At 39.7% G+C, this 13,269-nt stretch overlaps 1 protein-coding gene across 1 annotated transcript in view; it reads left to right on the top strand.

Moving 5' to 3' along the window:
* grk3 (G protein-coupled receptor kinase 3) overlaps nt 1–13,269 on the top strand; it is a 74,107-nt gene that overhangs the window by 46,308 nt on the left and 14,530 nt on the right. The window contains exons 6-14 of the mRNA XM_023338119.1: nt 649–710; nt 797–848; nt 2,562–2,653; nt 2,737–2,836; nt 5,578–5,656; nt 5,844–5,974; nt 7,407–7,501; nt 8,954–9,061; nt 11,117–11,183. Of these exons, the coding sequence (XP_023193887.1) occupies nt 649–710; nt 797–848; nt 2,562–2,653; nt 2,737–2,836; nt 5,578–5,656; nt 5,844–5,974; nt 7,407–7,501; nt 8,954–9,061; nt 11,117–11,183 (786 nt within the window). The remainder of the gene's footprint in view (nt 1–648; nt 711–796; nt 849–2,561; nt 2,654–2,736; nt 2,837–5,577; nt 5,657–5,843; nt 5,975–7,406; nt 7,502–8,953; nt 9,062–11,116; nt 11,184–13,269) is intronic.

Below are 13,269 nucleotides of genomic sequence, written 5' to 3'. Positions count from 1 at the left end.
TGAGAAACCATAGCAACAAACAAGCACACTCCTTTCAGCTGCTTTAACTTTTCTCAGTCGGAAGAGTTTTCCATTTCCTCCGGTTCCTAATGTATATTAGAAACCGTCTCGTTACTGTCTTCACTGTAAGCTGTGACAGTACACACCTCATTGTGTTTGGCAGATAGAGATCTGCCAACGTCTGATACTCTCCTCCCTGAATTAATGCTGTTCATCCAGGTTAAGTCTCATATTTTATAGTTTTGGTACACATGCCTTACTCTTAAGTATCAGTTGTTGGAAGGAAAGGCCCAGCAGAATAAGTCCAGAACAAGCCAGACAAAAGTTGGCCTGCATCTTGGTAAATCAAATCACTCTTTTCCTCTTTTAGCCCACAGCCTGGCTATTAGTCTGTTTACTCACTTATCCCCTGTGACTCATTGCAACTCCAAAATACGCCATACATATGCCAGTATTTCCTGTGTTATTACTCAATATTTAAATCGTACATTCAGCTGGAACTGTTGGCCGTTTATTAAAACAGATGCTTGAAAAATGTTACTGTTTCTCTCTTTGGTCTTATGAGCAAAAACGAGAGCTGCGTTCATGTTAGAAGTGAATGTTTCTCATAAAGCTTCTGAGCTGAGCCTCTGTGTGTCTCTGCTGCAGCCATACATAGTGGAGATCTGCGACAGCTTGAGAGGGAACATCTTCCAGAAGTTCATTGAAAGGTGAGCTGGTGAACGTGTGGAAACGCAGCGATGGCTGTCACTGCTGGCACAGTCCCATTTTTACCCTGTTTCTGTTCTGACCTCAGTGACAAGTTCACTCGGTTTTGCCAGTGGAAGAACGTGGAACTCAACATCCATGTGAGTACGAGATTGTGACGTCTGCTTCACACACAAAGTTTGATCGAAAGTAGAACATCGGTAATTATGACATGGTACAGTGCTATACGAAAGCAGTGTATGGTTATGTTACAGCCACAGATTGCAGTGGCTTTCATTCAGATTTTAGCTTATGGGTCAACACAAAGTCAAGCATAATTACAAAGTGGAGGGAAAAATTCATTCTCAACATTTTCGCAACTAGAAATCTGAAAAGTGTGGTGTGCATTTTTTGTCATGCAGACGCTGCGGCTACTGCAGATGTTCAACTAGAGACTGAAGCTTTCATTCTTCTTCATAAACTAACTCATTACTTCTGAGCAGCTTCCCTGACTAAGCTGAAGAAAAGCAGCCACTGCATGATGCTGCCACCGCCATGTCCACTTTATTACTCTATTCTTTTTCACTTTATTTTAGTAATTTAATCAGGATAAAGTAAAGGAAGCAGTATACAAATGCAAAGCAAAATAAAGTTGTATTTAGACCTGCATGGCTGGCTACGTAATGACATGGAATTCCAATATTTGTGATTGTATGTTAAAAAGCTCTTAAACTGAACTTCTAAACTTATGGAAAATATTGGTTTTGGTCTAAGCTGTGTAGTTCCCAGAAAGCGTTTGTGGTTGTGTGAAGCTCAAGCCTAAGCAGAAACTAAAAGTATAAAGCAAAAACTATTAACTCATTTCAACTATGAGTAGAAAATGATCAGATAATTTCAGAATTTAATGCAGTTTTAATTCTTCCGGTTGTTTCTGCTGGGGATTCACCAATCCACTTTTTTGACTTCCTTTTGACTGCTGGCGTTCCCACTAAAACCAGGAAGATAGAGCACATAACACCAGTTTTAAAGTCCCTCCACTGGCTCCCTGTAGCTCAAAGAATAGACTTTAAAATACTGTTGTTAGTTTATAAATCACTGAACGGCTTAGCACCACAATACATTAAAGATCTGCTGTTGTTGTATCAACCTTCCAGACCTCTCAGGTCTTCTGGTTCTGGTTCTGCTCTGCATCCCCAGAACCAGAACCAAATGAGGAGAAGCAGCTTTCAGCATCTATGCACCACAAATTTGGAACAAACTTCCAGAAAACTGTAAAACAGCTGAAACACTGACTTCTTTTAAATCTCAAATAAAAACCCACCTGTTTAGGATTGTATTTGATACGTAATCAATCACAAATTTATTGATGGAACTTGACTTAATGTTGTGTTTTGATTGTTGATTCTATCTTGCATTGTGTTTCTGTTTGTAATGATGTAAAGCACTTTGAAATGCCTTGCTGCTGAAATGTGCTATACAAATAAAATTTGATTGATTGATTTATTGATAGTAAAAATTGATTCTTAATTTTTGAATCATCCAAGCTGGAATACCTCACTTTCCTTCATCTTAACAGAAATGAGCAAACTATTCAGAAATGAGTCTCAAGACTTGAAATTAGACTGAATAGATCTGTCCTTATAGATGGGGTATATTACCACCAATATCTGATCTGGAATTTTTTCAATATCAGGACCGGTCCAGATATCAATATCTGATCGTTTCTACTCTACAGCAGCAAAGAAATCGTCATTATGGCTTGTTTTCAATAACACACTGCTGTCTGTTAGTTTTAGTTTTATATGTTCTGACAGAACATTAGAATAAAAAAAATCATAATAAAAGGTTGCTGTTCTCTCTCTGTTCTCTCTCAGCTGACCATGAACGACTTCAGCGTGCATCGGATCATCGGCCGGGGCGGCTTCGGGGAGGTGTACGGCTGCAGAAAGGCCGACACGGGGAAGATGTGAGCAAAACAGCTGAAACCGTTAGAAACCCGGCCGTGTCGCCCACTTTGTTGTAATGCCTCTGACGCTCTCTGGATTCCAGGTACGCCATGAAGTGCTTGGACAAGAAGAGGATCAAAATGAAGCAGGGCGAGACTCTGGCGCTCAACGAGAGAATCATGCTGTCGCTAGTCAGCACAGGGGTGAGTGTCGACTCCAGATGGCTTTTCTTTAAGCTTTAGTCGTTTGAAACAAATTATCACACCGCTAACTCACATTCCTGTGGGTTAGTTAGGTTTTATACGCAGCCGATTCAGAGTTTTACCACCTCTCACCTGACATTTCATCTCTGATCTCCTCTGTCAGTTGTGTGCTTTTTAGCACACGCCATGTAAGTCATAATTTAACACTCCGTTTTCTCACAGACGTCCGTCCTGTGAAACAGCTTCACATCAGCTGCTTGATGCAACCTTTCCTCCGCACAGATCTACATGTCAGAGGTTCTGACAGATGCTCAGACCTCCCAGTAGCACACAGCTGGCATCTGATTTACCCAACATAAGCAACTGTTTAAAGGGGGAAATAGTGGTTTTGTTTTACAATTCTGACCTGGTAATAACCCTCATATTTGGGTCAGATGAGCTCTACCGAACAGCATTAAGTAGAGGTCTGAACGCTCTTGAACATAAAAATGAGCCGTCTCACACCTTTTTTTCTGGTGGTGTGTGGCCACTTTATTTTGGAATTGTTAAGCATTGTGGTCGCCAACAAAACTAGAATAAACTAAGAGTCAACAGATAAATTGTTCATCTGACAAATCGGCCCAGATTCTTTTTACTTTGGGAGATTAGCTGATACTTACAAGTGAAACCAATTCACTGTTCTTACCTTAATCCAGAAAGGTCTGAAAATCAGCCAATAACTGCATTTCAATTGCAAATGTGCACAAAACGTTGTCAATATTCCACTAATGTTGAAAAGACACAATTTTGCAATTGCAGTGTTTCCGTTAAATAACATAAAATTCCACAAAATACGTTTGTTAAAAAAATACTGCACCACCATCTTCCTACTGCTTCCTGTCGTCTTCTTTGTCTTTTCCACCGAAAATATTGTTTCCATTGCATTTTTTTGCAAAATACCCTAATTTCAATACAGCTGAAAGACCACCTCATCCTAGAACAAAAGCTTTTTATTGGAAAACGTATGTTTTTTTGTTTTTTGTTTTTTTTTGTTCAAAATTGGTTTGTTACCATTAAGCAACACATAAATTTGAAATTTCAAATTGGAATTGTGAAACTAATTTTCATAATTTCAATTTGCGCAATTTTATCAGTCAATTAATCAAGTTTATTTGTATGGCACATTTCAGCAACGAGGGAATTCAAAATGCTGTACATCATAAAAACACAAAAATAAAAAGTCATAGAAACAACATCCAGTCACCTATAGAGAAGCTGGTAACAAACATTACATTTTGTCAAGTGCCCTCCTCAAAATCATCAACACACAGCAAATATGTTGGTCAGTGCTCCATTTATTATGGAACTCTGAGCAGGTAGGATTTACAGTCACAGCGTGGTTAATAATAGTCACCCCACTGTTGTCAACTTAGCAACTTTGTTGCTATATTTTGCGACTTTTCAGATAAAACAAAAAGTTCATCCACAATCAGCAGGTCACGGCTTTTAAAGATCAGTGATCAGCCAGAAAACTGCAATTGGTGCAGTTAATTCCAGGACATCATTCAATTCTGTAAGATGGATTGTTAGTGCTGGTGTCAAATGCAACAACAGCTAATCAATTTTTTACAGTCAGACTCTCTTGTCCGTAATAAAAACAGTGAGGCATTATGATGGTGAGTAGTAATGTAACCAGCTGTAATCCCTAGAGGTAGAATGCACTCTGTCCACCTGGAGCAGCAGCAGGCTGTGTGTCCTTCTACTACTAACACTAATATTTACAGTGAAGAATGAAACGGCCTTCTTCCTGCCAAGGAGCCGTTAGGTGTTTCATTGTGTTGACATCGTTTAGGCTAAAGACTAAAGCTAATGAATAGTGGATCAGTCGACACCGTAGGGTCTTAATCTGAAAATAATTTTAACTTGAAGTGTTGCTTTGTTTATTTTAATACAGTGAATAACTCAGAACAGTTATGTTTTTTAACCACCCACTATGAACAGCGGTGCAGAATCAGACAGGAAGCCTGTTGGTGCCAAATCTGTACAGGTGCTGTAAGCAGCCAACCAGAACCAGCCTGTAAGAGGGGTGTGAATACTTTTCTGACCAGCTGTTCTGGGAACAATAGTCTGGAGGTTTTTGATAAATCTAACAGTCAGGGTCAAGACACTTGCAGAAAGAGCACTGAGCTGATAACACACACTGTAGTCACCTTATCTATACACACTCTTACACTTCTTTCTCTTCAAAAATACTTTATTGATTCTAAAGGGAAATGAAATAAAATGTAAAACTAAGCAAGTAAAGATCCCCAGATTTTCTCTTTTTACTTTTTAAAATTACACATAACTGTTGTTGCATTTACAATGAGAATCAGCTTCGCTGGTGTGGTGTGTGTGTGTGTGTGTGTGTACACAGACTGGAACGGTAACTTTGGTTTCACAGGAAAGTTGCTGGAAGATGTTCATTGTTTTTATCAGAAAGAGAGGCTGAGGGAAACCTAAAGGTAAATGTCTAAACAGTTTGTGTCCTGAATGTGTGGAGTCTGCACAGATATCACTGACCTGTAAAAGTCTAGGATAGATGGAAGGTCAGCACCGGTCTGAGTCACCATGGTGATAGACATGGTAACCCAGCCCATGTCTATGTCATTTCCTGATCATCAGGAAATGAATTTGAATCAAAGATGTAACAGCATCACTGAATGAAAACAAGTTTAAACTTATTGATGATGATGATGACGATGTGTCTGTCTTCCTTCCAGGACTGCCCATTCATCGTGTGTATGACGTACGCCTTCCACACCCCCGACAAGCTCTGCTTCATCCTGGACCTCATGAACGGTAGGCTGACCTCTGACTCATCATCCCAGATCAAACTCTGAGGCTTCATCCTCAGACGGGCCGATTGGATCACACAACCCGATTCTGGCTGATGGGCTCCTTCCCGCTCTCAACGATATTCACTCTTCAGACAAAACTTAGAGCACGTCGTTATCAGTGTTATGATACACTGTTCCTGTGTGTTCAGGGGGCGACCTGCACTACCACCTCTCCCAGCACGGTGTGTTTAGTGAGAAAGAGATGCGGTTCTATGCTGCTGAAATCATCCTGGGTCTGGAGCACATGCACAACCGCTTCGTCGTCTACAGAGACCTCAAGGTGAGCCGCTGATCCTGAAATGCCAAAGTGGCATCGAGCACATCGATGTATATTACCAGATAGGACAACACCGATTAGCTGCTATAGCTAGTGACGGTTCTAATGTGGGATGTGAATTAATCTGTCACATGAATGTTCATAAGCCTATTTTTTGTTTACTGTTCTGTCTATATATTTACATTTCTGTTATTAAATTAAAGCTGAGAAAATTGCCAATAAAATATGTATACTTCCTAGATAGAAATCTAAAAACAGTTTGTTTTTTGTCAAGATGCATGAAAGCAAATTTCTTTAATTTAATTTTACGTAATTGCTACTGTAGGAGCCATAACATAAAATGTAGCAAACTATGGTTTCCTATTTGGTAAGTGTTATTAATATCTCCATGTTCTGTGAGCAAACGAGGCAATAGTTCAGTTTTTATTGTTTATTAAAGTTTTGTAAATTACAACGGCTGCAATGCGCCATAAAGAGCCTGCTGTGTCTCGGTATGGTTAGAGTGAACTCTGACTTGGTTCAAATGCATATGTGAACACCAAGTGAACCAGAGAGCGCTCCAAAAGCAGGAAGTACACTACAGCGCAGGGCATTCTGGGTAAATGCAACCAAAACAAACTTGTTAGAGAAATGGCATGTGGTCTTTTACCAAAGACAAAGAAGAAATACTCCAATCGCGAAACTCTGACTCCGCTCCATATTTGCTTACATTTCATGAAGACTGAAATTGTACTCAGTATTTTCTTCAGACGTTTTCATGTCATTTCTTTCAGTAGTTCTTGTTGCAGCGCCCCCACAGGGAGGAGAGGAAGGGGACAGGTTGTTCCACACTGAATAACCACATCTAGCCAGGCCACAGGGGGCGCTCTATTGGGCTGTCAGCGTTTCCCTTTACTGCCAATCGGAGATTTTAATAATTCAAATCTAGTCATTGCTCTTTGAGTTTCATTTAATTTCCAACACTGCCTCGTACATTTTTAATATCAAATTACAGGATGAACCTTGACAGCTGACGTAAGGCTTTTCATCTTGCCTAAATTACATTAATAGAAGTAGAAAAAAAGTATGAATAAAGGGTGTCTGTCAGGGATCTCCCCTACCTGCTGCCACTGCATAGAGCAGAACAACAAGCTTTAACTACACCCATCCACATGAAAATCCTTGTTTTCAGCCTTTCCCCTGTTTTAGCTCTGGTTCTGTTGTTTGGACGGGTTGCCATAACAATAGCCAAGATTTTGCAGGAGTTCAGGGAACATTTTCAGAGCTTCCATAAACAGTCGAGTGCAAGCCGAATGATACGTCAACACCGAGCGCTGCAGAGTGAAAAAGAACGAGAGAGTCACAGAAGGAAACCAGGACAGGAGGCCGAATTCTGCTGTCTGCGTCTGCTCAGAATGTGAAGTGGTAACCTCTGCTTGTTGTCGTCCTCCGTCAGCCGGCCAACATCCTTTTGGACGAACACGGCCACGTTCGGATCTCAGACCTCGGCCTGGCCTGCGACTTCTCCAAGAAGAAGCCCCACGCTAGCGTGTAAGTGCAAGTGCCTCACACTCACAAACGTTTACTTCTTAGGAGGAAGAAGGTCGATAAGAGATGTTTTATCTGCGGCTTTGTCGCTTTGGTGGTTTTAAAATGGCGGCTTCACTCATTTCACAGAGCAGAGAGCGTCAAAGATGTGACGATTCTTTAGTTTTTATTGGCTGATACTGATTTCTGCTTATATTTAAGGTCTCTGCAGCTGGTTTAATGGGTTTTTTTACATGGAGGAATAATTATATATAAAAGAAAAATGTGATAAATATGGAAAAGAAAGATTTTTTTTTTCTGTTTGACCTGTCAGTTGTTTGTGTTCAGAGAGATAATTTAGTCTACTTTATTTAAGAGAAATGACCCATAAATAAAGATTTGGATTAAAAATGAATTGAGTGATAAAATGCAGGTCATTTCACTGCTCTAAGCTGGATTTGTAAACACTTCTGTCTGTTGTAAATACCACCTTCTGTTTTATAAATGCTTCTTGGAACAATGCGTACATGTCTGGTGTTCTGGCCATTTCTGTTGAATTTTTATAAATCATAACTTCTGCCAATTCAGTTTTCTTCTTTAGACAGTTAAGATGTACTTGAGTTATTTTTTAAACAAAACCTGTAGTTCATTTTTGTACTTGGAATTATGATTACTTTGGTAACTTTTACACCCTCCCATTAATTTAAGAAATTAGGAACACACCGTGGGTGTGTCAACAGACATTTTTGTTCGTCAAATGTCTGGTGTGATGAGGGGAAGTGTGTTAAAATTATTTTTTTGACCACTTTTGAACTTGGAAGATCAAATTAAGTTGACTTTAATTTACATCAAGTTAATAAAAATGTCTTGGACATTATTTTGTCTGTATTTTTGGTAGAAATAAAAAAATTTCAAATAAGTCAGAAGTGCATTTAAGAAACAGACCACCTGTTACCACCCACAACCTTTATTTGGAATGATTTGGGGTTTTGGAGATGAGAAGGCCGTGACGTCTGGTTTGCAGTGTCAGAAAGTCCAGAAATCCCAGCTAGCTTTTTGAGAATCATTCACTAACAGCAACTGTTGTTTATTCGTCAGACTCATTATGAAATGCGCTTGCAGGGATGATGTGACTAATATGTTCTGGAGATAAACCGACTCCATCTTGTAATCTGCAGAAATTCAGGAAGCAGCAAAAGAATCCAACATTTTTAGGAATGTATTTTAAAGCATTGACACAAATAAAAATAAAAACAAGCTGCTGATTTCTGTACAGCATCAGTTGGACTTGCATGTATAGCAGATGTCTCACCGTTTCTGTTCTTCTTCTTGTAGAAGCAGTTAATGAGTTTAAATCATTTCCTTTCAAACCAATTTGTTAGAAATGTTTTACATCCAGTCACATTTTTCCACTCTCCTGTTTGGTTGTCTTGCTCTGTAAATCACCAACTCGCTGTGTGTGTGTGTGTGTCACAGTGGGACTCATGGCTACATGGCTCCAGAGGTCCTTCAGAAGGGAACGGCGTACGACAGCAGCGCAGACTGGTTCTCTTTAGGCTGCATGCTCTTCAAACTCCTCAGAGGGTAAAAAGCTCCAGCTTTCCTCGCTGCTCTCCTCCTCCTCCTCTTCCGTGCTCTCCACTCCCTCCGCATCCTGACGTCCTGTCCGCTTTGAAACCTCTCCTGGCTCTCTGTGTGAGCCTCTTTGAATATGCTCACTTCCCCTTCTCTCCGAGTTCCTCTCACCCGCCCGCCTTCTGTTTGGTGTGTGTTTGATCTTGTTTGTATATGAGAGCGAGTGTGTGCGTGTGTTTGATCTAGAGTGTGTAAATGCCAGAGGTCTGGTCCCAGCAGGCCAAAATCCAGGTAAAGGGTGTGTGTGTGTGTGTGTGTGTGTGTGCGTGTGCGTGTGTGTGTGTGTGTGTGTGTGTGTGAGAGAGAGAGTGAGTGAGGTGTATTTCCATTGATGTTTGGATCCACGTCCTTAAAGAAGAAGAGTTTGTGTGTGACTGAGAGAGAAGCTGACTGTTTCCAGTATGAGGGGAAAATATAGTTTTTAGATACAGGACTCTTTATTAGAATATGAATGTAAAGGATATAGTCATTACTTAAAACTTTGGAGTTTGCAGTAAGAAAAAGTATCTACTCCATTTTATGCTGTTTTTGCTTTTTGTCACCGTTTAACATTATCAAACCAATTTTAATATCAGGCATAGATCACCAAACCATGAAAAAAAGAGTGTTGTCCCCAGAGCTAAATCACAAATTTACTGTAATTCACCAAATTTTATGAAAAACTAACAGTCACCAGACACCCAGAGGTGTCCTGCCTACCAGACTTCTAGAAACCAAAAATCCTTAAATAAAACCTTCCTGTAAACTTGTCAAATTAAAAAAATTAACACAACATTAAATAAATTGTCCATTCTGATTTCCTTGGTGCTTGGAGATGACTGCAGTTCGCTGGCTTTTGCCTAAAGGTTCTCAGTGGGGTTAAAATCTTGAGAACATCTTGGTTATAGGTCTGAAAAGTCAATGTTCTTTACCATGTTGGCACAGTAACATACCCAGATCATAAAAGTACCTGGATTGTCCGAAGAAGATGGAGACTGTCTTGATCCCACCCTGTATCTGTTAAACTCATGGCTACATTTATGAGGAAGCCTCCTCTTAAATGAGAGGCAGCTCTGGACTAAGGTGGCCTTCTCTTATTTTTCCCATGCGAGGAGCGGCCATATTGAAACTCAAAGTCCTAGAAGACGTAACTGAGGGTAGTCGGAATTGCTCCCACTTTCCCAGTGGGAAGTCCGACTACTGGGGACGTTGCAGTGGATTTTTTTATTTATTTTTTGTCTGGGAAGTCGGAATTTCTGACTAAAAATGGAACACACCATTCTTTACTGCACCTTGAAGTTCTCATTAATCAGGAAAATGACTCTTTGTTGCCTAACATTATTAGCAGTAGTCTCCTTGTATGTGAAGTCTTCTTTCTCCTAAGCAATGATTACTCCACTCTTTTATTTAGAGGTAACCGTTGGCAACACAAGAAGACAGTGTTTTTAAGCACAAGTGTTGCTCTTTTATTGCTTACATTTACTGTGATTTCAGAACTTTCACAGCTTCGTCTATGCATTACAATAAGTTGATCATTCTGTGTCGGTGCAAAAATCCATTGAATATACCCTTTTTTTTGGTCATAAAATAAGTTTCTAAGCCATTAAAGTTGATTGCAATAATTATTATACTTCCAATTAGTCAGCAAAACAAAAGAAGTGCCACAAAAGAGAGCTGCGAGAGTGTGATGGTGAAGTTTTCTTCCAGGATGTGAACTGTCTCCTCCTCCGCATCCTAATTAGACCCAGTCAAATCTGGGTCACTTCAAATTACCATTTCTGAATTATTGGCTGGAAGTTTTCTGAGCACAGTTTTAAATTTTAACTAAGGGGGCCGGAGCATGACATGTTTTGAAAAGAAACCGAGTCGGCAGTGTTTTTTTTGTGTGTGGGTGTGTGTGTGTGTGTACAGCTATTTGTTCACCCTGAACCATCTTCACCCTTCCCAGTCGCTTCCGCTCCTCCTTCCCATTTCCACTCGTCTCCAGCTGGTGACATCAGGCTCTCCTCTCTCTGTCGTCTTCAGGCACAGCCCCTTCAGACAGCACAAGACCAAAGATAAACATGAGATAGACCGCATGACGCTGACCATGGTAAGCTGCAGATATCCCCTCATTACACAGTAGACCTCCTCTGTGTAAACACGCTATAAACGCAGAAGGCGATACGAGTCTGTGCTCAATTCTAAATGCATGTTTTTTTTGTTGGACTCTTCTGAACAACCGATGTGAGGAAACTCCAAGGGAGCCATAACCAGGTTGATGGTTGTCCTTCAGATAGAAATGTTTCCGTTATCCGTCTGTGTTTCTCATGAGAGGATGGCACTCTCTCACTGGGTCAGAGGCATTTCGTCTGCCTCCATGGCAGCTGAAGTGTGCAAATATGATTGGTACAGTGACAGTGCAGGGAGTGACAGTGGCCTAATGGCTTTGAAGTGTCTCATTATTTCTCTAGATGAAGGTTTTAACAGAAATATGGCTAAGTTCCCCTTTTCATCAAATCTTAGCATTCTGCCTCTCATGTTCCAGCCACAGACATGGGCTGGAACATTTCATTTATCGTGAAAAAGTAATCATAAGAATTTTGATTCACCATTAAAAACAAAACTGACAATATGATCGGAAATGTTATTTTTGCTTTAACGTGTTAAAATGTGATAAAGCATAAGGGTTTTATACTTTACACTGAAAAATTTTGTTGGTGAAATTTACAAAAAAAAATTTAAATTCAACACAAAGGAATACTTTGAAATGATTCGTTCCCTTATATATGCTGCTGTTTGATGCTAAAATGGCTTCCAGTGTGTTGCTGTGTGAACAGGTGTAAACACATAACAGACGCACAGCAAACATAAGAGTGGCGTTCAGATCCTTCCCATGGACCGTTGCTACATTCAGAGATTCTCTGGGAGTTTTTGTTACATCTGAAGGACAGTAAGTCCAGCGACCCGTCCTGACCTGAGCGGCGTCCGTGGAAGAAAGAGGAAGTCTGCTGAGGGTTTGTCGTCTTTTAACAAACTAGATTTCAGTCCTAGCCTCGCTCGCACATGGAACTCGTTCACTTCCAGTATGACGTCATTTCCTGCCCCTTGACTATTGAGGCAGATGGGTCTGAGTATTAGCTGCTCCTCATGCTCTGTTTGTCTCCTCGTATGAGCCCTGTTGTTTTGGACAATGACTCAAATGTGTCATTACTTCTAGATTAATCTTACTCAAAGGGGGAATCTAAAATGTTTATTTTTTTTCCTGTTTTGTCATATGCCTAAACAGGGTTGTTTTTAGCTGTGATTTAAAGGAACTCTGTGTTTCGGCTCCTCTACAGTTTTCTGGAAGTTTGTTCCAGTTTAGTGGAGCATTAAAACTGAATGCTGCTTTTTGTGTGAATATGTTCTACCCAAAACTCTTCAAGTGGCAGCTTTAGCTTTATCTGTTTCAAACCCAGTAAAAAATAATTTCACTCTAAGCACCTTTTGCTATCAAATTAACAAAAAAAATATCATCAGATAAGCACTATTATGTATTCACGTTAAGCTAAGCAGGAAGGGCTGAGCTTTTCATATTTTGATAATGGAAGTATTTTTTATCTGCAGATGCATGTTTTGCTACAAATGATCAAGCGCTCTTTAAACAAATGCTGTTATTGCATTCTTTTTACACTGTTATTTAAAAAAGAAATTGAATTGTTTGTATTTTAAAGTATGTATTATATCAATATATAAAAAGTGGTTAATTGGCAGAATGTGGCAGTTTTTTATCTGATTAATTGATAAATCATCAGAATAGTTAATAAAATAATCGTTAGCTGCAGCCTTACTGCAGCTGTAGACCCTGTTTAAAAGAATTGTGTGAAACATTATTTTCTGCTTTTCCATTAACCATAGAATTATGTAAATATGGGTTACAAAAATAAATTTGTTTAATGGAAACACCAATTTCAAAAATGTTTTTGCTCTAGGATGAGGTGGTTTTTCAGCTATATTGAAATTAGTGTGTTGTGCAAAACTGCAATGGAAACACTTTTTCACATCACAAGTCATATGATCAACCTTATGTTACTGCTGGCGGAAAAGATGAAGAAGACAGGAAGTGGTAGGATGGATCATGGCGCGGCTCTATTTTCATGACTTAATGCGTGAACTTATTCACATCTCATTTTAATTGATATTTAATTGGAAACAGC

Source organism: Xiphophorus maculatus, chromosome 8, assembly GCF_002775205.1.
Source record: "Xiphophorus maculatus strain JP 163 A chromosome 8, X_maculatus-5.0-male, whole genome shotgun sequence".
Lineage (NCBI taxonomy): Eukaryota > Metazoa > Chordata > Actinopteri > Cyprinodontiformes > Poeciliidae > Xiphophorus > Xiphophorus maculatus.
This window is presented reverse-complemented; position numbering and strand designations above follow the sequence as displayed.